The following is a 22,409-nucleotide window of genomic DNA, read 5'->3' on the forward strand; positions in this document are numbered from 1 at the left end:
GTTAGTGGCTTAATATTGCAAAATTCATTTATATTAATTCATACATCATCGAACAAATAGAATTTTAACAAATTCTATGAGAATTTTTAAGAGGTTTTACAACAACTTTCGGGAGAATTAACTAATTTTTTTTTTTTTTTTTTTTTTACATAGGCATCACCGGCCCAGAGGCCACTCAAGGATAAGGGTTAAAGAGTGTACAGTAGAAATTGGATAATATAGTAATCATTAGTAATGAAAATTTGGTAAATTTGATAACTTATATGGAACGGCTCATCAAGAACTTATTTACTTTAGACTTGAACACAACCATATTGTAGTCAGCCGGAAAGCAGGAAAACGGAAGACAATTCCACAGGCGTGCAGTTCTAAGAAAGAAGCTTTGTTCATGGAATCTACGATTAGGTTTAGGCACAGATAAAGAGTGGGGGGATTATTGATAGTGTTTACAGCTAGACGAGTGTTTCTTGTGAAAGTTTGGCGAGGGGGGACCATAGATTGAAGCTCAGTCGAACACTTTCCATGAAAATAACGATACATCAGAGACAAACTCGCAACATCTCTTCTGTGAGATAGAGGTTGCAAGGAGGAGAAAAGGACATCTCCTACGAGGCTACTAATATTGCTGAATTTCATCCAGTCGTCAGAGTAATTATGCAGTTAGCAGTACTATTATATATTATCTTATAGATTTTGAAAAAGAAATTATTTGCTATCCTATTTATAGGACAGTGGTACCTAATGGGTTAAGCACATTTATAATGAGTGTATATCCTTCGTCCAAAATGACAGAAAAAATTATCTTTTGATAGTATTCATGCAAATATCCATATTAAACATGCCTGAATCTGTGGAATTAAAAAAAATGTTTCAAACAGAAAAGTATTTTAAAAATTTAAAAATAGGATAGAAAAAAAAAAGTATGAATTAATATAGAAATAAAAGAAGAGTAAATATTTCATGATGGAAAAAGATATAGGCGAATGTGGTCTTGCAATTTGCTTATTTTTTTTTTTTACATAGAAATCACCGCTTATCAAGGCCCAGAGACCACTCAAGGATAAGGGTTAAGAGTGTACAGTAGTCAATTGGACAATATAGTAATCGTTAGTAATGGAAATTGGGTAAATTTGTTAACTTAAGTGGAACGGCTCATCAAGAACTTGTTTACATTGGACTTGAAGACAACCATATTGTAGTCGGCTGGAAAACAGGAAAACAGAAAGCAGTTCCACAGGCGTGCACTTCTAAGAAAGAAGCTTTGTTCATGGAATCTACGTTTAGGTTTAGGTTTAGGCACATAAAGAGTGGGGGGGGGGATTATTGATAGTGATTTCAACTAGACGAATGTTTCTTGTGAAAATTTGGCGAGAGGGGACCATAGATTGAGGCTCAGTCGAGCACTTGCCATGAAAATAACGATTAAGCAGAGACAAACTCGCAACATCTCTTCTGTGAGATAGAGATTTTAGAGAATAGGACATCTCCTATGAGATTTAAATTTCCTTAAATACGTGAAATGGAATTTATCAAGTTTTTGTGTAGATATATAACAATAATAATTAATAAATAAAAATAAACTAACACCTATAATATGAACAAAAAATTACAAAACGTATCTAAGCATACATAGGTTAAAACAAGGGCATCTTTAATTCACAAAGAATCGTGATTTACTCTCTCCAAAAATGAATAAAGAAAAGGTGAAATAGAAGCCGATTTTTTTATCTAATAAAAGATTGGCTATCGGCTGGTGAAAACAAACTTAATATCATGTGTGTGTGTATATATATATATATATATATATATGAGATGTAGGATTACTTACAAAATGTATTTGTTGATAGATTCTAAAATGCCACTTCTTTATCACACTTAAATTTTGCACAGATAGATAGATAGATAGATAGATAGATAGATAGAGAGAGAGAGAGAGAGAGAGAGAGAGAGAGAGAGAGAGAGAGAGAGAGAGAGAGAGTTACAGAAATTCTAAAAAAGTTAGAGACATGAACAACTCGTCTAAAATAAAAAGAGTGAAGAATTTTCCGGGCATAAAACGAAAAAAAGCTAAACAGACAAGCTGTGGCATTTTAAGTCCATGCCATAGCAATCAATCTTAAAAATTTTCCAACTGTTAATGTTATTATTTTTTTATTTCTTTTATTTTGGATTGTTTCACAACACAAAAGGAAGCAGTTAACATTTGGTGCAACAATCCTTGGGAAAAAAAATCTTTTTATTTTTAAATTCAAACGTGACAAAAGTGAAATGTGGTCCAAAGAATTCAAGAATAGGAATTTTTTTAACGTTTCCACATTGAACACACGTTTTTTTTTTTTTTTTTTTTTTTTTTTGGTAAGAAATTCACATTGAACACACGTTTTTTTTTTTTTTTTTTTTTGTTAAGAAATTCAAATCGAACACACGTTTGTTTTTTGTTTTTTTTTTTGTTTTTTTGGTAAGAAATTCACATTGAACACACGTTTTTTTTTTTTTTTTTTTTTTGTTAAGAAATTCAAATCGAACACACGTTTGTTTTTTGTTTTTTTTTTGTTCTTTTGGTAAGAAATTCACATTGAACACACGTTTTATTTTTTTTTTTTGGTAAGAAATTCACATTAAACACACGTTTTTTTTTTTTTGTTAGAAATTCAAAAAATATTTTAACTCCTTAACAAAAATTAAAAAAAAAAGGAAAAAGCAACAAAAAAAAACAAACAAACAAAAAAACTAATACTGTTTATACACGTTGGATAGTATTTCTAAGAAGCAGAAAATTTAAATTAAAAGAATTGCCTCGTAATGACCAGAAATATACTTTGATTCCCACTGGGAAGAATCTATCAGGTGTATGTATGCAGTGTGATCGAAGTGAACTTGGACATTGAGGGTTGAGGACATGCATTGCATGGAGAGAAATGAGATGAGAATGAGAATCGTAATGGCAAGCTTAAATCTGATGACCTCAAAGAAAATTACATCGTGACAAGATGTATGCAGAACAGGAAACTTTATTTGTATGGTCACATGGAAAAAATGGATGAGAGTTCCTGGATTAGTAGATGTAGAACAGTTGAGATAGCAGGGTTAGTTCTCAGGAGAAGATCAAGGAAAACATGAGAGGAAATCATAAGGATGGAAAGGTTTTATGCATAACATTGCGGCTCTCAGTCGCATGTATATTCCTGTTAGGGGAGATGACAACACTAGGTTTTTGTTCTTGTGGGGAGGTGTCGACATTTTCCTACAAACATCACCTGGTATTCCCAAATGGTTACTTATCTGGTACTGTCCAGGCTCCACGTTGCTTAACTTTGGTGATCTGTTGAGAAACGAGCTGTCAACGTGATTGTGCTGTATATCGTCATACGCTATGGAAAAAAAAACAACTTTAAGTGAAAGTGACAAAAAAAGACAAAAATGTTACTTACAGACTTAGACGTGGTAGTCTCAATTTCATTTGGATTTGGCTCCTGCAACATAGAATAAAAAATGTGAAAACAAAAGTTATATTCATTCGAAATGAAGAAGTAAAACTAATGTTAGCATGTCGATTATGGCAAACTAAGCTATAAGAAAAAAAATCAACAAATAGATAAACCAAAATACATACCTCATGGTCAATTCAACTACAAAGTTAAAAAAAAGTAATTTTCCAATATGAATACATGGTTCGTTTCTATAATCTCAAAGCCCTGTACAAATTACCTAACAGAAAATGATTTAAAAATTAAATCTAAAACGATTTGGCAAGGAGTAAAAGATTTAATTTTAAGAACCTCACAACTCTCTTCTTATTTTGTCCTGTAGTCCTCATATTCCATGAGCGATGTTTTGAGAAAGAGCAAATATTTCCGTTTTCTGGGTTGGAGTCTATCTATTTACACATAGTTGACTGGGTTTTGACCTTTAAGTAGTATCTTAAGTTTTTGTTAACTCCTTTGCATTCAAGTGGATTCATGCCTTGTCTCGAGCGGTTTTCATAATGAAAATAATATGGTTTACTTCAGCTTCTGTCCTGATATATGAAAGTAGATCTCTCATTGGTCAAATGTAATCACATGACATCGATAGCAAGGATTTGAAGTTAGATTTCAGTTGTGGTTTAGAACTTAGAATGGAAGAGTCCCTATCTAAATTTCGCGTTTAATATCTACATGCCCTTCTGAAGGTGGCCTAAAGCAACTCATAGTTAAGATTCGGCTTCTTTGAAAATATATTAACAACATAAGTCACATCTTCTGCTTGGTGCAGATTGCGAACACATGTGGCTTATTTTTCGCCATTCCTTCCGATCCAGGGCAAGTTGCTTGATGGACGCCCAACTGTTGAAAGATGGCCAATCAAAGACATTTTCTCTTCATCTTCTCTTTGGCTTTCCTCTGCCTCTTTTACTTTCTAACATGCTCTCAAAGCAAAACTTTAACAGTGGTTTATCGTTTGACATGGCCAAGAAGTTTAAGGGTTTTACTTTTGATTTTATCAAATAGAAGGAAGTTTGATAGAGGGCGGATATTTTTTTTTTTTTCGATTAGGCGATGTCCTGTAATTATATGATTTTGAAACAACTCAATGTGATTGGCTAGTTGTTTAGTCCATGTGATACAATGAAGGCCATATATATATATATATATATATATACATATATATATACATATACATATATATACATATACATATATATATATATACATATATATATACATATACATATATATATACATATACATATATATACATATACATATATATATATATATATACATATATATATATACATATATATATACATATACATATATATACATATACATATATATATATACATATACATATATATATATACATATATATATATACATATATATATATACATATATATATACATATACATATATATACATATACATATATACATATATATATACATATATATATATACATATATATATATACATATATATATATACATATATATATACATATACATATATATATATACATATATATATACATATATATATACATATACATATATATATATACATATATATATATATACATATATATATACATATACATATACATATACATATATATATACATATACATATATATATACATATACATATATATATACATATACATATATATATACATATACATATATACATATATATATACATATATATATACATATATATATACATATATATATGCATATACATATACATATATATATATACATATGCATATACATATACATATATATATACATATACATATATATATACATATACATATATATATACATATACATATATATATACATATACATATATATATATATATATATATACATCTTCTTTGGGAGTTTGGATAGTATCAACCATCTATAGGTTATTTAATGCCAAATAAGTTTATCAAATGTAATTCTATAAGTAGAATAATTATTTATAATTTTAGAATATATTGCATTACTCTTAGAAAGCATCTCTCCAAGAAGGAAATTTTGCAGAGAGTGATCTGGCGTTTCTCTCAGAAAACATTACTCATTGGCAGTGATCATCTTTGTTCTCACCACCATTTCACCTTCAGCCACGACCTTGTAGTATATATTTGAGAAAAAAAAAATTAAGTCTTGATTTTTAAATTTGCATAGGCTGTTTTAATGTTAACACACAAAGTTTATATACATATTATGAGGTATTCTGTCTAAAAATAAATTTTACATGTAAATTTGTATTTACTATCTCATTTTTATTCATGCTTCTTGTATTAATATCTACTTCCTATTGTCGTCATATTGAGCTTTTTTTTATTTAGTTGGGATAATATATAAATATTAATATTAGATTGAAGTTTACATTTGCTTTTGTTTAGTAAACTTTTCTTATCGACTGCCTAATTGGAATATATATATATATATATATATATATATATAGAGAGAGAGAGAGAGAGAGAGAGGAAGAGAGAGATCATCGTATACGATTAGATCCTTATCTGACTGACGTAAAAGAACATTTAAAATTAAGATGTTTAAATTCAACGATATTTCACGCGGTTAATGGTAGCCGAATGGATACGGTCTTTGCTAATCGAGCCAGAGATGTCTCGTGTTGCCGAGTTCAAATCGTTCGACTGGTGTTAATCGTGACACCCTGCACTGAAGATTCCCGAAAGGATAAAACACTAGTCTGTAGGTATTTAATTAATATAGTAAAATATATATATATATATAAGAACAAGTAGTTAATAAACCATGTTAAAAAAACACTTTGAAAAAGAGTTAAAAACATATTTAATTTTAAAAAGGAAGCACTATATATATATATATATATATATATATATGATAACAATACCGCTACAAATTCCAAAGTTTTATTCATCTTTTTTAAATTTCTTTTTAGCATAAAAAACTCCATATATTTTTTTATAGTAACTGTTTCGTTATGTAGAACTAATCAGTATGTCAATACTAAATATATTCATCATAGACTCTTCAGAAAACACGAATTTATTTACTTTACAAAGAAAAGAAGAAAAAAAAAACAGGCATGCCATTCATCAAGCAAAGAAAAAAAATTATGTAGAAAAACATTGCATGTTTTGTATTGCCGCCGTTTTGAATATATATACATATATATATATATATATATATATATATATATATATATATATATATATATAATTTTTGTAATTTATTTTGATGTTTTATTTTATATTTCCTTTCTAGATGTCGCATTTCCCTATATCTGTAACCTAGCTCCTTTCTTCTCTTCTGACGAGAAGCATTAGGCTTCAGAATGCCTAGGTATAAAAATATTTATAACACTTCCTCTCATTGACATTTTTTTTCTTATTGATCTGACAAATAAAATCATATATACCTATATTTTTTTTATTTATATATATAAGGACAAGTAGTTAGTAAAACATGTTAAAAACACTTTGAAAAAGAGTTAAAAACATATTTAATTTTAAAAAGGAAACACTAAATAGGTGGGTAGTCCTTAATCCGCAGAGTTTCAAAGAAATACTTTCCTTCTCATCAGAGGGTAGGATTTAGCAAAATACAGGATCGGATTTTGCTTGCAAAAGTATTTGATGAAACTACAAGTAAGTCATAGATCTTACTTGATAACAAAAAATGAAGCAGAGGGAATAGGGTGAATAAAAAAGTGATTTCATGTGAATGGACAGTCTGGTGAAGGGTAAAGTATCCAATGACGGTAAAATCCAAAAATGCAGAATCCAATATCTAACAATCAACTGGTATGGAAAACTTTGATTATAAGTTTTACAAGATATTACTGGCAGTAATATTCTATAAGTACTATCTCACCTAAAAAAAAATTGCTCGATATAAAATATAAAGCAAATAAATAAAATTTAAATCATTCAATGAATTTAAAAATTTATGACGTGAAATGTTTGATTTTCAAATCAAAAGATTTTTTATTATTCTATGTAAGACAAAGAATACATTTAAAATATTATAACACCTTATCCTATAGGATTTCAATGTCTACCATCTCATTAGCAAATAGTTATAATGGTTTACACCTTATTTGGACAATCACAATTAAAAGTTGTTTAAGTATTTAAATGTCATAAAGTAAGGGAAGTTAATGAAAAGGATATAAAAATTCACATCCAAATTGCATGGTAAAATCCGATGTAAATGTCTTTGACAGCAGTGTGGTAAAATGATCCAAACTGTATTTTAGGTAATCCACATCACAATGTAATAGTCCGAAGTAGGCATTATCCTGAAGCAATTTCCTTTATTTATATAATAGGTCCAGTAAAAAAATTTTTTTATATAGGTCCGGTGGATCTGTTTATTAATAAACATATAAATTGATATATTTAATATTTTTTATAATTATAGAACATGAGCTTAAAATTCCACTCCAAAATAACTTCAAATTGTTAATAAATTAAAATTAAAACCGCTTTTAGTAGACAGGACATGAAAAATGAAAGAAACTGAACTGATAAGCAAAATGAAAAAAAGAATCCTATAGGATAAGGAGTTATAATATTTGAAATGTATTCTTTGTCTTACATAGAATAATAAAAATCTTTTGATTTGAAATTTAACCATTTCACGTCATTAATTTTTAAATTTATTCAATGACTAAAATTTGAGATTATATATATATATATATATATATATATATATATATATATATATATGAAAAAACAAAATTATTTATATTGTGTCATAACACAATAGTAAAAGGAGAAAATTAAGTCGAGGTTGGTTTAACAAACGAAGTGTATTAACATCACAGGTACAACTGTTTAGCGCTCAGCTAGGCAGCAGAGTACTGTCGCTCCTTCTCACCGGTGTAGACATTACTGACACTATATATATAGTGAGAACCGGTGTAATTTCCCTTATGCATAGAAAGGCCGGTAAAACAATTTATATATTCATCAATATTTCGTCTTCATTTTAAAGTATTTTCAATATTCTAACACAAGAGGTAGTAACACAACTGATAGAAGGGATGTTTTGAGGAAATTATAAAGAACCGCCCACAAAAAATAAGCATTTATCAGAAAAGAATGACAAGAATCAGCAGTCTTGGAGAAATAACTCTAGGCAACGTTATCTGTCTAGAATCTGCCTGGTGCTAATCTTGTTCAAAGGTATTTCTTGTGACGAAAGTACCTTCAAGGCAAAGCAATTTGTAACAACGAAAGAACTTTATTCAGTCGCTGACATGAATTCAAACACGGCAATGATTTTTTTTTCTTTCACGCCAGCACTGAACATCTGAGATTTATTTCCTTAAATAGAAGGATTCTGATTTAATTTTAAATTAATAAACAATTGACAAAAAGAGAAAAGATAAAAAGACAAAAAGAAGAGGAAAGGAAAAAAAGGAGAAAAAGAAAAAATAAATCAAAAAAATAAGAAGAAACAAAGAAAAAGAAAAGAGGAAAGGATAAAAGAAAACAAAAAAAGAAAAAAAAAAAACGAAAAAGAAAACGAAAAAAAAAACGAAAAGAAAAACGAAAAGAAAAACGAAAAGAAAAAAGGAAAAATAGAAAAGAAAAAAGAATGATAAAATAAAAAAATAAAAAAATAAGAAAACGAAAAAGGAAAGAAAAAGAAAAGAAATAAAAAGAATAAAAAAGAAAGAGAATAAAAAGAAAAACAAAAAATAACAAGTAAAAAAAAAGAAGAGAAAAAGCGAACTTCCTTTCTGTTTTTCCATAAGGTACAGCCACTTCATTGAGAATTTGTGTTAAGCTAAGGGGGGGGGGGAAATACATATCTAAAACAAGAATATATTAATGCTTCTAAAATTCATACTAGAATTGTCTGCAAAAACCTGTGGCATACGGATATAAATTCAAAGTAATATTCATTTCCATGTGACAGGAGGTTGAAGGTTCAATCTTCAGTGTAGGCGATACTAAGAATGCAATTACAAATTACTTACAGAATAAGAACAAACTACCTCTGTGGGTCCCATTCAAAATTCTATAAAGATTTCAAGTTCGATAGGAATATTTCTGAAATCAAGATGTTCCTAAAAAAGGGTAGCTGTTACAATGGTCGAACCATCGTGAGGGAAAACATCCAAGATGAAAACAGTAGTTTGAATAAACAAAATAAAACAAACTACATTTAGTAATACTTATAAAAAGTTAGGAGATTAAAAACTGTTGGTTAGATTTGCACCAAATCTCTTTCTTATATAAAAGGAACTTTGTTTGTCCGGGAGTTCATTCCCTATGGACCCGAAAACAGCTGGATCAAATTTTATGAAATTTCACACGAAGGTACTTTATGTGCTTGGCAGTGTTCTTAGATCGGTTTTGTGCTGGAATGTCTTCGATAAGTATTGATAATTGAAATAATCTGATAAAAGAAGGAACCAGCGATTTTTACCAAAGTTAACATCTTACACAGTCTAACATCACGAGTGCATTTAAAAAGTTTTATTACCACACAAACCGCAAGGCCCAACATATAAAATCAACAGTAGGTTCTTTGATATGACAGAGACACGTTTGAAATTAATGTTTTTGTTTAAAGCGCACTTTCACAATGACACTTGACTTTTTATTTTAAACTTAAATTCAAGAAACCTAAAGGTGCTGATTAGCGGCTTGGTTCCCACCAGTTTTGGCAAATAACAAATAGGATCCTGAACAGAAGTGCGTTCTATCCCAACCATTATCAATGGACCAGAGGTCATCTCATCAGTATCAGACAAGGCCAAACTATTTGCCAAGAACTTTGCAGCTAATTCTACCCTATGCGACGAAGGCCATCAACTTCCCATATTTCCTCCTATAACACAGAACACGCTAGGTAACATACAAATATCTGTGCATAAGGTCGCCAAGCTAATCAAGAACCTTGATTCCAGTAAAGCAACTGGCCCTGACGGCATCCCAATTTTAGTGCTAAAAAGGCTTCAACCAGAACTTGCTCCCATACTTACGAAACTGTTTAAGCGTTGCCTTAAAGAGAAGTGCTTTCCAACTCCCTGGAAAACCTCATCAGTGATAAGTCATCTCCCTCTCAGTACAGACCAATAAGTCTCCTGTGTGTTATGAGTAAGTTGCTGGAATCCATATTAAATAGAGAAATAGTCAACCACCTCATGTGCTAACGGTTATATCTCATAGGATTAGTGAATCTCTTGACAAAGACTTCCTTTCTAGAGCAATTGCTCTTGACATATCAAAGGCCTTCTGACAAGGTATGGCATAAGGCCCTACTTCACAAGATTTCCAGCTATGGTATCACTGCAAATGTTTTCTCTATCATTAAATCATTTCTCTCTGATAGGCTCATAAGAGTAGTGGTCGAGGAACAAAAATCAGAGGCCTGCAGTATTAATGCTGGAGTCTGTCAAGGGTCCATCCTGGGCTCAATTCTCTTCCTGATCTACATCAATGATCTCCCTAAACACATACTTAAATCATTCGTTGACATCTATGCTGATGACACGACCATCTACGGCAACACATCAAAGGCTGTAAATGACAAAGTTCTCTCTGATTCTCTCTCCTCTGATCTCGAGCGCATAGTTCAGTGGGGGAAGACGTGGCTGGTTACCTTTAATGCATCTAAAACCAAACTCCTATCTTTACATCATCAACGCTCTGATCCCCATCTGGCATCAATTGAAATGGATGGCTCTCATTTAGAAGAAGCACCATGTTTTGACAAGCTTCTGGGCTTGACCTTTACTCCTGATCTGAAATGGAACACGTACATCAAGTCTGTTGCCAAGGTCGCTGGAAAGATGGTGGGATCCTTCTACCGCTCCAGAAGATATCTCATTACTGATGCAATTCTCTATCTATATAAAAGCCAAGTACGTCCAAGGATAGAATACTGCTGCCATATCTGGGCAGGAGCTGCTAAAAATTAGCCTATCCTGCCTTGACAGAGTACAAAATAGACTTTGTGGCTTAGTGGGGGATGCCCTTTTCTCTTCCCTGCAACCTCTCTCCCACAGAAGAGACGTTGCGAGCCTATCTTTGTTTTATCGTTATTTCCATGGCAGGTGCTCGTCTGAACTCCAATCTCTGGTCCCCCCTCGCCAATCTTTTACGAAAAACACCAATCTAGCTGAATCCACTGTCAATAATTCTCCCCACTCTTTATCTGTGCCTAAATCAAAACGTAGATTCCATGAACAAAGCTTCTTTCTTAGAACTGCACGCCTGTGGAACTCTGTTCCGTCTGCCTGCTTCCCACCTGACTACAACCTGCATGTCTTCAAGTCCAGCGTAAACAAATTCCTGATGAACTGCCCCCTTAAGTAGACACTTCATTAAATCTCCACACTAACGTACTGTACTTGCAATAACCCTTATCCCTGAGTGGCTTCCGGGCCTTGATAAGTGGTGACCATCGTGTAAAAAAAAAAAAAAAAAAAAAAAGAAAGTAATGCCAGGCATATAAAATCAACAGTATGTTCTATGATCATGACGTTTGAAATAAATGTTTCTGTTGAGAGCACAATTGAAGCATGATACTTGACTTTGGCATTTTAAACTTTAATTCAAGCCATTATATATAAATATTATAAAATCAACAGTGGGTTCTCTACAGTGCAATGTAGAATATAATATATTGTGGACTAAGTCATTGTGGGGAGCATGTGAAGCTTCCTACACGCACATTGCGATGGATCCCCAATTAGAGCAGGCAATCAATGGTTGAAAAATGGTCGATTTCATTGATTTCAATGACAATATGGAGTGTGACACATTTGTTTATCATCATTCCATCCCGAGAAACGTCAGGTCACCTTGCTAGTCTAATATAAGTAGCGGCTGGAATACAGGATGCAATAAATTAATACTAATTATGAAGCTAAACTTATACCCAACTTAGAAAACGTTAAAGCTGCTTTTTTCTTCTTCTTCACCCCAGACAAGACTTGTTGCCACTTGGATGTAACGGGGTTACTATTTGGAATTAGATCTAACAGAATAATGTGAATAAGCGAGATGTTTGTTCACGTTACATTTAAACTTCTGTATGTTAGTATAGTCAGGGAAGCCGGAAACGGGAAAGGAATTCCAAAGTCTAGCAGTCTGAAAGAAGAAAATATTAAAGTAGAAGACTTTTCAACATCTAGGAAACTTAACAGTGAAGGGGTGAAATTTTGCTGCTTGATGGGTCAGTAGGAGATATGTACGTCGAGGGAACATAAGTACTTGTAAAACAGACACATGGATTTAACATGTACAGGATAGTGGTGATGCCAGACTTTAGTATTCTATGTGCAGCTGGGTATAACCATAGAATAGAAAAAAAAGCGAACCTCCTGTTTTTCAATAAGATACAGCCATGATCTCTGACAGAAAGAGAAAGAAACTAGAGAGAGAAAGAAAGAGACTAAACTAGAGTGATAGAGAGAAAAGACAACTGGAATGAGATAGAGAAAGAGACTAAACAAGAGAGAGAGTGTGTGTGTGTGTGTGAGAAAGAGAGAGAGAGAGAGTGTGAGAGAGAGAGATTAAACTAGATTGACAGAGAGAGAAGAGACAACTAGAGTGAAAGAGAAAGAGACTAAACTAGAGGAAGAGCGAGAAACAGACTGAACTAAAGAGAGAGAGAGAGAGAGAGAGAGAGAGAGAGAGAAAGAGAGAGAGAGAGAGAGAGAGAGAGAGAGAGAGAAAGAGAGAGAGATTTAATGCAAAAGAGCAGCTGCTACTAATAGATATTGCAACGATATTCCTTTAGTTTCTTGGAATAGTGCAACATTTGCATGAGCAGCTGCACTAGTTGCCTTACAACATAGTAAAGGACATTCAATCCTGATAAAAATACACTCGCAACGATAGTAAATTTCGTAAGTGGTAAATTGGTCAATATATACAACTCATTGCCATTCTCCAAAAAATTTTACAGAATTATTTTTTATTTACCAAAATACTATTGATAACGCATTAAATATTTTAGAAAAGAAATGATTTATTTCATCTTTATCAGAATGGTTAGTCATTCTTTTTTTTTATGTTGAACGAAAAGTGATCACCCCCCTCCACTAATAATTTCTTGACCGACCTTTAACCAATAAAATCCTGTTTAGAAAATTGTCATTAACAAATTTTTAACTTGATAAGGATCATTTTTTATTAAATTAAAATGATTTTTCAATTTTTTTTTATCAGAATTAAATTTATTAAAATATATATATATATACATATATATATACATATATATATATATATATATATATATATATATATATATATATAATTCAGCAATCGACAAAATATAAGTTAAATTTAAAAGTTCATAAAAATCTTTTTGAACCTCCAAATTAAAAAAAGAAAAAGAAAAAAAGAAGCCTTTTGTATGAACATCAAAAGTTTCATCGAATTTCCTGTTGGTTTAACAATCAGAGAGCAGGTTCAAGACATTTCCTCGAATAGTGGCGATGAAAAGCCAAATCAAGTCACAATGATCTCTTGCGTGGTATGCCATTAATAAACCAAAGCAGTTGAAGGAAAAATGCCACATTGTTGGGTTCAACAGCTCCATGGAAAGTGGTTTAGCAAACCGACTTCACAAGAATTGAAAAGTAAATTTTTCCAATAAATTGTTTATTAATCAAAGTTACTCGCCCCAAAGCCACTCAAGGATGAAAGTTAATTATTAATTATACTGAAAGGAATGTCAGCTGACAGATGAGGAACATTATAGGAGTACTAACGCTGATCAATAATATGAACTGTATTTGATTATTTAGGGGGGGCTGTCGATGCCAAAAAATTGTTGACATTGGGTTTGAGAACGATTAAGTTGTAACTACAGAGAAACATTTCCGTGGCAATGTGTTTCACAGATGATAAGCCCTTGCAAAAAACACTGTCCATGGAAATTCTGCCTGATGTTAAACACATGGAGGGAAAAAAAAAAGTTTTGTTTTGGTTGTGGTAGAGGAACAAGTTTTTTCTGGGAATATCTTATAAGGAGGAACTAAGACTTGAGCTCAGTCGAGCCAATCAAACACAAAAACCCAAACTTTTCTTATTTATAGCTGGATAAATGGATATTCAATATAGGTTTAATGTAAAATGATATGCCTAGAGTTAATTTCTTCAGTAACTTTTTCGACACTATGGTTTTAGAGGAAAAAAAAAAAAAATCAGAATATTAAGAATAATTAAAGAAACAAAATGATCTGTTCAGTTTTTATTGAGTTAGGTTTGGTATGATCCGAAGTTCGGAATTCTCTGATGAGATATTTCTCTTCCACCGCAAGAAATGTGACACTAGAGTCGGAAAGTGGGATTGAAAAGTCATTATTCACGAAGAGGAACACTTTGACCTGCAAAATGTGCCCCAGCAACTCGTTGGCATTCCCTGGCAGGGGCGTATCAGGCGATCAGCAACAAACCAACCCCCCTGCTTGTAAACATGTCTATTTTGTACCTATTTACTATGCCTCCCCACGAGACAGAGTTAGACACCAAGGTCGTTTTTTAACGTGGAGAAAAGGTACAAAAATAAAAATTGTCTCAGTCGTGAAGGATTTCTCCTCCACCGAAAGAGAACAAGAAATAGAAGTGCAGCATCTGAAGAACAGATACTACACTTTGAGATATTAAATCTTTTATTCATGCTAAAAAATACAGTCAAAATCAACGATGAACAAAAAACTTAGGCACATGGCCAACTCAAAAGGGGGGATTTTGGGGATCGTTGGTCATCCTTGTCACTCCAGAACTAAACAAAGTCAAAAGTTTCTCCCAGCTAGTATCTTCTTTCACCATAATACCGCATTCACCCTTTCATATTGGGGGACGTCCTAGTAACTCCCAATTTTTAAAACATTTTTTATTGACGTGTAAAAACAAAAAAGATAACAATAAAATGGTACAATAATTCATTTTTGTCGAGGGCGGGGGAAGAAAAAACAAAAAGGTGATTAGTAGGACCCTCCTAACCCCGTTTAGTTGATAGACTGCCCGTTCCACTAGGTTTGTAAAAGGAACCTCGCTTCTGCGGGTCAGTCTCTAGGTGGGGATGCCCTCTAGATGGGGGTGAATGGAGAAAAGAAAATTTTTGTGGGTAAGGGATGGAGGTTAGTTTGTATTTCTTTTTCTCCAAGATGGGTAAAATTTAGAGGAAGGGGTGAAAACAAAAATTGCAGGTAAGAGGGGATGGGGATCTTGGAGGTTTCCTAATCGGGGAGGGATGGAACACAAACTCAGCTAGCTGAGAGGCTACTTGTTTAATTTTACTTTACAGAACTGCGCGTTCCACACCTAGGCGGGGAACACGTATTCAAATTTGGCTTCTCTTCGTACACACAGACTTGCCACATGTATCCATCTTCTGTCAAATGCCGCGCGATGCAGCCTTCTTCTATCACATCTGATCTTCACCCGTAGTTGGTGTTTAAAGAAAGCGATCAGATCTTGATCAGAAAAAGACAACACCCCCCGGCAACCTTGCAGACGCGACGTCCAAATCACCATTCTCGCCACGGCCAGGATCGTAACGTAGACCATTTGTCTTTCCCGGTCCCACGGCGGCCTCACGTTGTCCACAACATTGGATACAGTAATTGGGCGAGGATGCTCAGGATCGATGTGAGCCGTCACTCTGCTGACATACGACCAGTACTGGCGGAGTTTGCGGCAATCGAAGAAAGCATGATCCGTAGTTTCTACGGCCGTTGTCCCACAACGGGGACAATCAGGCGACTCCAAAAACCCGGAACTGCATTGTATGTTGTTGAGTGGAAGTGCATTTCGGGCCAATCGCCAGGTCAGAGAGAACTCCGAATTGTTCAGATGATTCGAACCTGGCGCCTAGCTCCACGCGGAGCGGATCTCACTCTGCTGCTACCCCAAACGCGCGCATAGCGGGTCGTCAGCGGCCCCCTTCACTAGATCCCTGTGGAGTTCCCTACGGGTAGCAGTCACAAGGTCACTGGACCTTGGTAGTCGTTTTAGCGCGGCTCGGCACTCTTTCATGTAGGCAGATTCTCCCCGCGGCCTGCGACGGCTCTCGATGGAAGGGTCGAGAACGAGGTTGGGGAAGGCGGCAGTAACCACGGGGTGCCACGGTTGGTCATCCTGCATATAGTGGCTCAGGAAGGCCAGCCTCTCAGCATCTCGATGACACTTCAAGTCCGGCATTCCCAAGCCTCCCTCACACGGACGTTGAATACAGACCTGTCTGCTCACCCAGTGTCTTCCTCTGTCCCAAAGGAGCGAGGACAAGAGTTCGACAAGAGCTTTTAGGTGTTGTGCAGGCAGGGGAAGTACGGCCAGTCGGTAAAGGATGAGAGGAAAGACGTAAGTGGCGCACGCCTCAGCTCTACCCTTTAAGGAAAGTTTCCTAGGAAGCCACGAATTGACTGCAGCCTCCACCTTTGACCGTACCTCCAATCAATTCTTGTCAAGCTGGAGACCCGGTCCGAACCACACGCCGAGGATCCGGACCGGGCCATCTGTCCAGCTGAAGGGCGCCAGGAGGTTTGCGTTGCCACTCCATGCGCCCAACCGCAGTCCTACCGACTTGTTGCAGTTTATCTTGGCCCCCGTGATTCTTTCGTACTGTGTGAGTGCTTCCGACACGACCTCAATGTCTCTGAAGCCTGACACGAAGATCGTGACATCATCGGCGAATGCGGATACCTTGGCAGCTGAGCCGCCAGGCAGAGCCATTCCGCGCAGGGCCGAATTTGCCTCCCCATGTCTCAGCTTGCGGAGAAGAGGTTCCAAAGCCAGGACATAAAGCAAGGGCGACAGTGGACAACCCTGACGAACCGACCGAGAGATAACAAAGGGTTTCGAGCGCTTTCCGTTGACTTGCACGACAGCCATGGGCTGTCGATACATTATGGAGATCCACTTGCAAAAGTCCGGTTTAAAACAGGCGGCCTCTAAGACAGATGCCAGGAAACGATGGTCGACCCTATCGAAAGCTTTGGACTGATCTAAGTTTATCAGCGCGGCTTCCGTGTCGTCATCTATTCCCCTCTCTAGGATCGTGCAGATCAGGTGCAAGTTGTTCTGAATCGATCTCCCCTTCACAGCGTAGTTCTGTTCCGGTTCAACCAACTCGTCGATAACAACCTGCAGCCGATTCGACAGGACCTTGACCAAAATCTTCAACTCTGTGTTTAGCAGAGTTATGGGCCTGTAGTCGTCTAACTCTTCCCCTCCATGCCCGTCACCTTTCTTCAGCAATGTGATCACTCCCTTGGTCACCTGCCCTGGGATGGATCCCTGAGCAAACCAATGGTTGAACATATCCGTCAGAAGAGGCAGAAACATGGGCGACAGCCTCAAGTACAGTTCGTATGGCAGACCATCAAGTCTTGGCGATCTGTCACAGCTGACCTGCTTCAGCGCAGTAAAGACCTCCTGCTCCATCACCCGGCCCTCGCAACCAGCCGCTCTAGCCACCTCGAGGCGGGGAGAGTCGGCCAAATAGTTGCTAAACTCAAGGACCGGAAGATCGGGCTGCTGCGTAAATGCTTCTCGAAATGTTCTCGAAACCCCTCGCAAATCTCCTGAGTCGATTCCAGGGTGTGTCCATCCGGATGTTTGACTTTCGCAATATATTTGTCCGAGCCACGCCTAGAAACCTCATGGCGCACGTCTGCATCAGAATTGACTGCTTCGTTGCCTATCTTTCTAAGCCTAGCTCTAACTACTTGGCCTTTGTAACGCTCGCTAGTTTCGCATAGAAGGTCCTGCTTAGCTAGTTCCTGACTAACCCTATCACCCTCCCCCGTAGCCTGGGCTAGTTTCTGCTCTAGCTGCTTCTTCGTCTTGGCCTTATCTAGTGTGAGGCGCTGGGCATACTTGACGGAAAAGCTTCTGATCTTGGCTTTGAGACCTAACCACCACTTACTCCCGGTAACCGCCCCCACTAGTGCCTTTTTAATCAATTCTCTTAACTGATCTTGGAAGTCTTGTATCTCCAGAAGGGAGGTGTTTAACTTCCAGTACCCCGCTAACTTAGGCCTATTTCCTAGCTTCAGCCGGGCCATAACTAATTTATGGTCCGTCTGGCCTAGCCAAGTGAACGTGGGACAAGATAAGAAGTCTATTTCGCCTCTCCTAACTAACATCCTGTCCAAATAGGTATTTGGATAGGAGGAAATGCTATTGGTCCACGTCCACATCTCCCGCCCCGGATGCTTGAACCGAAACCTGTCGCCCAGACCGCATCTAGCCATCAGATCAGCCAGGCTGGACTCGCACCTCTCCGATCTTCTAGCATCGCTTCCTACCTTATCTATCTCGGGGTCTAAGATGGCTTTCCAATCTCCTATTTGCACTACCCGCTTCCGACAATCTACAAACGCGTCAAGCTGACTGAAGAATGAGACCCTCTCATGAGCGATGCTGGGCGCATGAACCGCGATCACCCGAAACACAGAATCTTTTACGGCAACATCGGCCACAACCAGCCTGCCCACTGCATCTCTATGGACAACGTCGACCGTCGCCGATAGGGTACGTTTAACCAGCACGGAAACTCCCTTCTCCCGCGGGCTGCCATATGCTGAGAAAACCTCAAAATCTCTGGCCAGCACCTGATAGTCCACAGAGGAAACGAAATGCGTTTCCTGAATCGCAGCCACATCCACTCTCAGGGACAAGAGGTCGTGCCGGAGGCGAGCCGCCCGGCCCGGTGATCTCAAGCCCCTCGCATTCAAACTAGCCAAATTCAAAGCCATGGTACCTACCTTAGGGTGTGTCACACTCAGCTCCGAAGTCAGCTGAGGAGAGGATGCCGACGTTATGTGCCATGCTCAAGGTGGTCAGGTTTTTCATATCCTGACCTTCTCTCGCAATGCCGCTGACGTCCAAAAGATAAATTAATTTTATGGTCCTGTAGAGTGACGGATGGACCAACACGTGGACCCTTCCCTTGCATTGTTTTGACAGTTCATCAAGAGAAGGGTCATTTTTTTTCACCAGTTCAATTCCCGGAAACGCCCCTTCAGCGGCCTGCAGCCTTGTTCACAAGTTGGTCTTGCAGGCCTCTGGAGTTCTGACAAAAGTTATTAGGAGTGGGGCGTCCGGGAAATTTTAGGGGATATTTACATCTTTCCCCTCTATCTGTTTGTAATCGAGCAGAGGTTTTAAGTTTTTCCTCTGCCGATGGGAAATGTCTGTGGCCACAGATAGAGGGTCTACATTACATAGTTCCTCAGGGGCAAGGACCTTTAGTCTGGTTTGTGTGCAAGAGGCAGAGGAGTCTCTTTCCTCCCTCGGTTCATTCTTTTCCTTTTCTTTTTGAGGTAGTGGCTCAGTTTGCCTTGGTGTGGGGACGGGTGTTTGTGTGGTGTCTGGTGTTGGTGTGGTGTCTGGTGTTGGTGTTGGTGTGGTGTCTGGTGTTGGTGTGGTGTCTGGTGTTGGTGTGGTGTCTGGTGTTGGTGCAGTGTGTGGTTTTGGGGGTGGAAGTGGATTTTGTTGTTAGGGGTGGTGTATGTTCACAGGGAGTGGGGGCCACCTTTTCTTCCTCTTTTCTTCTTTTGTTTTTCTTTTTCATTCTTTCGAATGAACCGGGGAGAGGTGAGGTTGAGTTCCTCTCCCTCTCACTTGCGGATTCATCCTCAGAGGAGCAGTCTTTTCTCCGCTTGATCCCCGTCTCGATTGGTGTGGGGACCGTTGGTTGTGTCTGCTCCTCTATTTGCTGCTGCAGCTGTTTTTGTTGTTGCTGCTCTCGCTGGTGTCGTTGCTGCTGCTGCTTCTGCTGCACTTGCTGATTTTGCTGCTGCAGTAGTTGTTGCTTCAGTTGTTTCCGCGGCATTGGCTGCGGTGGCTGTTCTTGTTGCTGCATTTGCAGAGGCTCCTGCCTCGATTTTTGGGCTGGTGGTGGGACGGTGGCAGAAGGGATTATGTGTTTCCGCTTTTGTCTCACTACCGTGCTCCATTCTTCCCCCTTGGCCTCCTGGGTGGTTTGGGTTTTCCTTGGAGCTGGGGTTGGTGCTGCAGTTGCAGGGGTTGTTGCCGCCTGTTTTGGTGCGGGCGTTGTCTCAGGGGTTGTGACCGCCTTTTGGGTTGTTTGATTAGGGGTTACCCTTTGGGGGCAACTCCTAGCCATGTGGCCCTGCTTTTGGCAGAACCAACAGTGTAGACGACGGCCCTCCACCACTACCGTTATGCTGGCGTCTTTGTATGTCAGCAGCGGTGGTATTGCTCGAACACCCTCCCTCTTCAGCCTCATTGCTATTGTGTAGCAGCCCAGGTGAGTCCCAGTTTTTGACCGTACTGGGGTCACCTGTTCTACCTCACCGTACTGGCTGAAGAGGCATCCTAATACTTCCGCAGGTATTTGGGTTGGCACATTAAATACCTGCACCCGAGTCCTTCTCTTGCCCTGGTATTCAGGTATTAGTTTGACTCTCCCATGCTTTATTTCTTGGAGGGAGAGTCTCTCCGCATCATCCTTGGTGGGTAGGAGGATGTCCCACACAGCGAAGCTCCTCTGGTACAGGTATAGTACTGGGATGTTAAGTTTGTGGAGGAGCCCCGCCATGTCTTCCTTCTTCATCCCTAGGAGGCAGTTTTCCGGTATATCGGAAATGGCAAAGGACAGGACTCTGCCCTCAATTGCCTCCCAGGCACCTGGTATGGGTTTTATATCTGCCCCTTCTATGTATTGTCTGTACTTTGTCAGGTACAGGTCTCTATACTCTTGAGGGGACAGTTGTTTTTCCCCCACGCAGACCCTCTTGTTGGTGTTGGTATGGGGTCTTTAGTGGGGTTAGACCGTTTTTGGTCTTTTATGGAGGTCGCCCCTGCCTGTTTATTGGCGACGCTTCCTGCCTCCCCAGATGTCTTGGTCAGTCCTTTTGTGGGAGTGTCACATTTTTGGGCGGCGGCTTCCTTTTAAGTGTCTTTTTCGGGAGCAGCTTCCCGTTTTGGGGAGTCGGCCTCTTGGGGAGCATGATCTTTTTTGTTTACTTTGAGGCCATCTGCCCCTTCCTCGTTTGTGAGGTCCAGGCGGTATGCTCCCTCATTTTCTTTTGGGAGAGCAGCCCTCCTGGGGAGCGCTGTCCCCTTTATTGTACTTTTGGTCTGGCACCTCCTCCTTTTTGTGGTTGGAGTGAGATGCTACGACCGATTTTGGTTTTGCTCCCCTTTGGGGGGAGTTGCCATCGGGGGGAGCTGTTGTTAAATTTTCCCCCTTCTGGGGAGCGTCCAATGGTGTCATACCCGGGCGGTACGCCCCATCAGCAGTTGTTTTTTCTCCTGTTGGGGATTCGTCCTCTTGGGGAGCAGTAGCCCCCTGGCTTGGGGTATGGTGGGCCCCTGGCTGAAGGTATCCATATTGGTGGCCCCCGGGCTGGGGGTGTCCGTTTTGGGTCCCTCTTTTAAAAAATTCACTGAAAAAAGTGACGTGGAATCAGCGTCCAAAGTGGGGAGCCGACTTTGGCGCCAAAAAGAGGTGGCGCCAAAAGGCGGCAAGAGGGGAGATAGAACTGAGAGAGGGAGTGGGAAGTTAGTGGAGGGAAGAGAGAAGGTGTTTCCGACCCTCCCTCGCGGGAAGGTCGTAAATTATCAGTTCGGACCCCCCCCCCGTGGGGGAGGGGGAGAGCAGAGAAAGACAGACAAAGTGGGAGTGCGGACAGAACGCGACCCAAAAAGCTTGCCAGGTGTTCCGGGCACGAGAATGTATCGCCAGAACAGCAGCAGCGCTGCCACCGCTGCCTCGCACGATGTAGGTATCAGACAGATACTACACTTTGATCTTGTCCCGAAGGCCATGTGTTAACTTCCCAAAACAAAACAGAAAAACATGATTAAAAACAAATGAACAAATAAAATATTAACAAGATTTTATAATATCAAACTTAAAGGTTTAATCGAGTATAATCAGAAAATTTTTCTCGAAGAGATTGAATCACAAGTTTCTTTATGTAAACGGT

At 38.1% G+C, this 22,409-nt stretch overlaps 1 protein-coding gene across 1 annotated transcript in view; it reads right to left on the reverse strand.

Moving 5' to 3' along the window:
* LOC145276968 (uncharacterized) overlaps positions 1 to 22,409 on the reverse strand; it is a 925,232-nt gene that overhangs the window by 733,299 nt on the left and 169,524 nt on the right. The window contains exon 4 of the mRNA XM_080128511.1: positions 3,432 to 3,473. Within this exon, the coding sequence (XP_079984637.1) occupies positions 3,432 to 3,473 (42 nt within the window). The remainder of the gene's footprint in view (positions 1 to 3,431; positions 3,474 to 22,409) is intronic.

The sequence above is a fragment of the Euprymna scolopes genome, chromosome 5 (genome assembly GCF_053919585.1).
Source record: "Euprymna scolopes isolate OS-2025 chromosome 5, ASM5391958v1, whole genome shotgun sequence".
Taxonomy (NCBI): Eukaryota; Metazoa; Mollusca; class Cephalopoda; order Sepiida; family Sepiolidae; genus Euprymna; species Euprymna scolopes.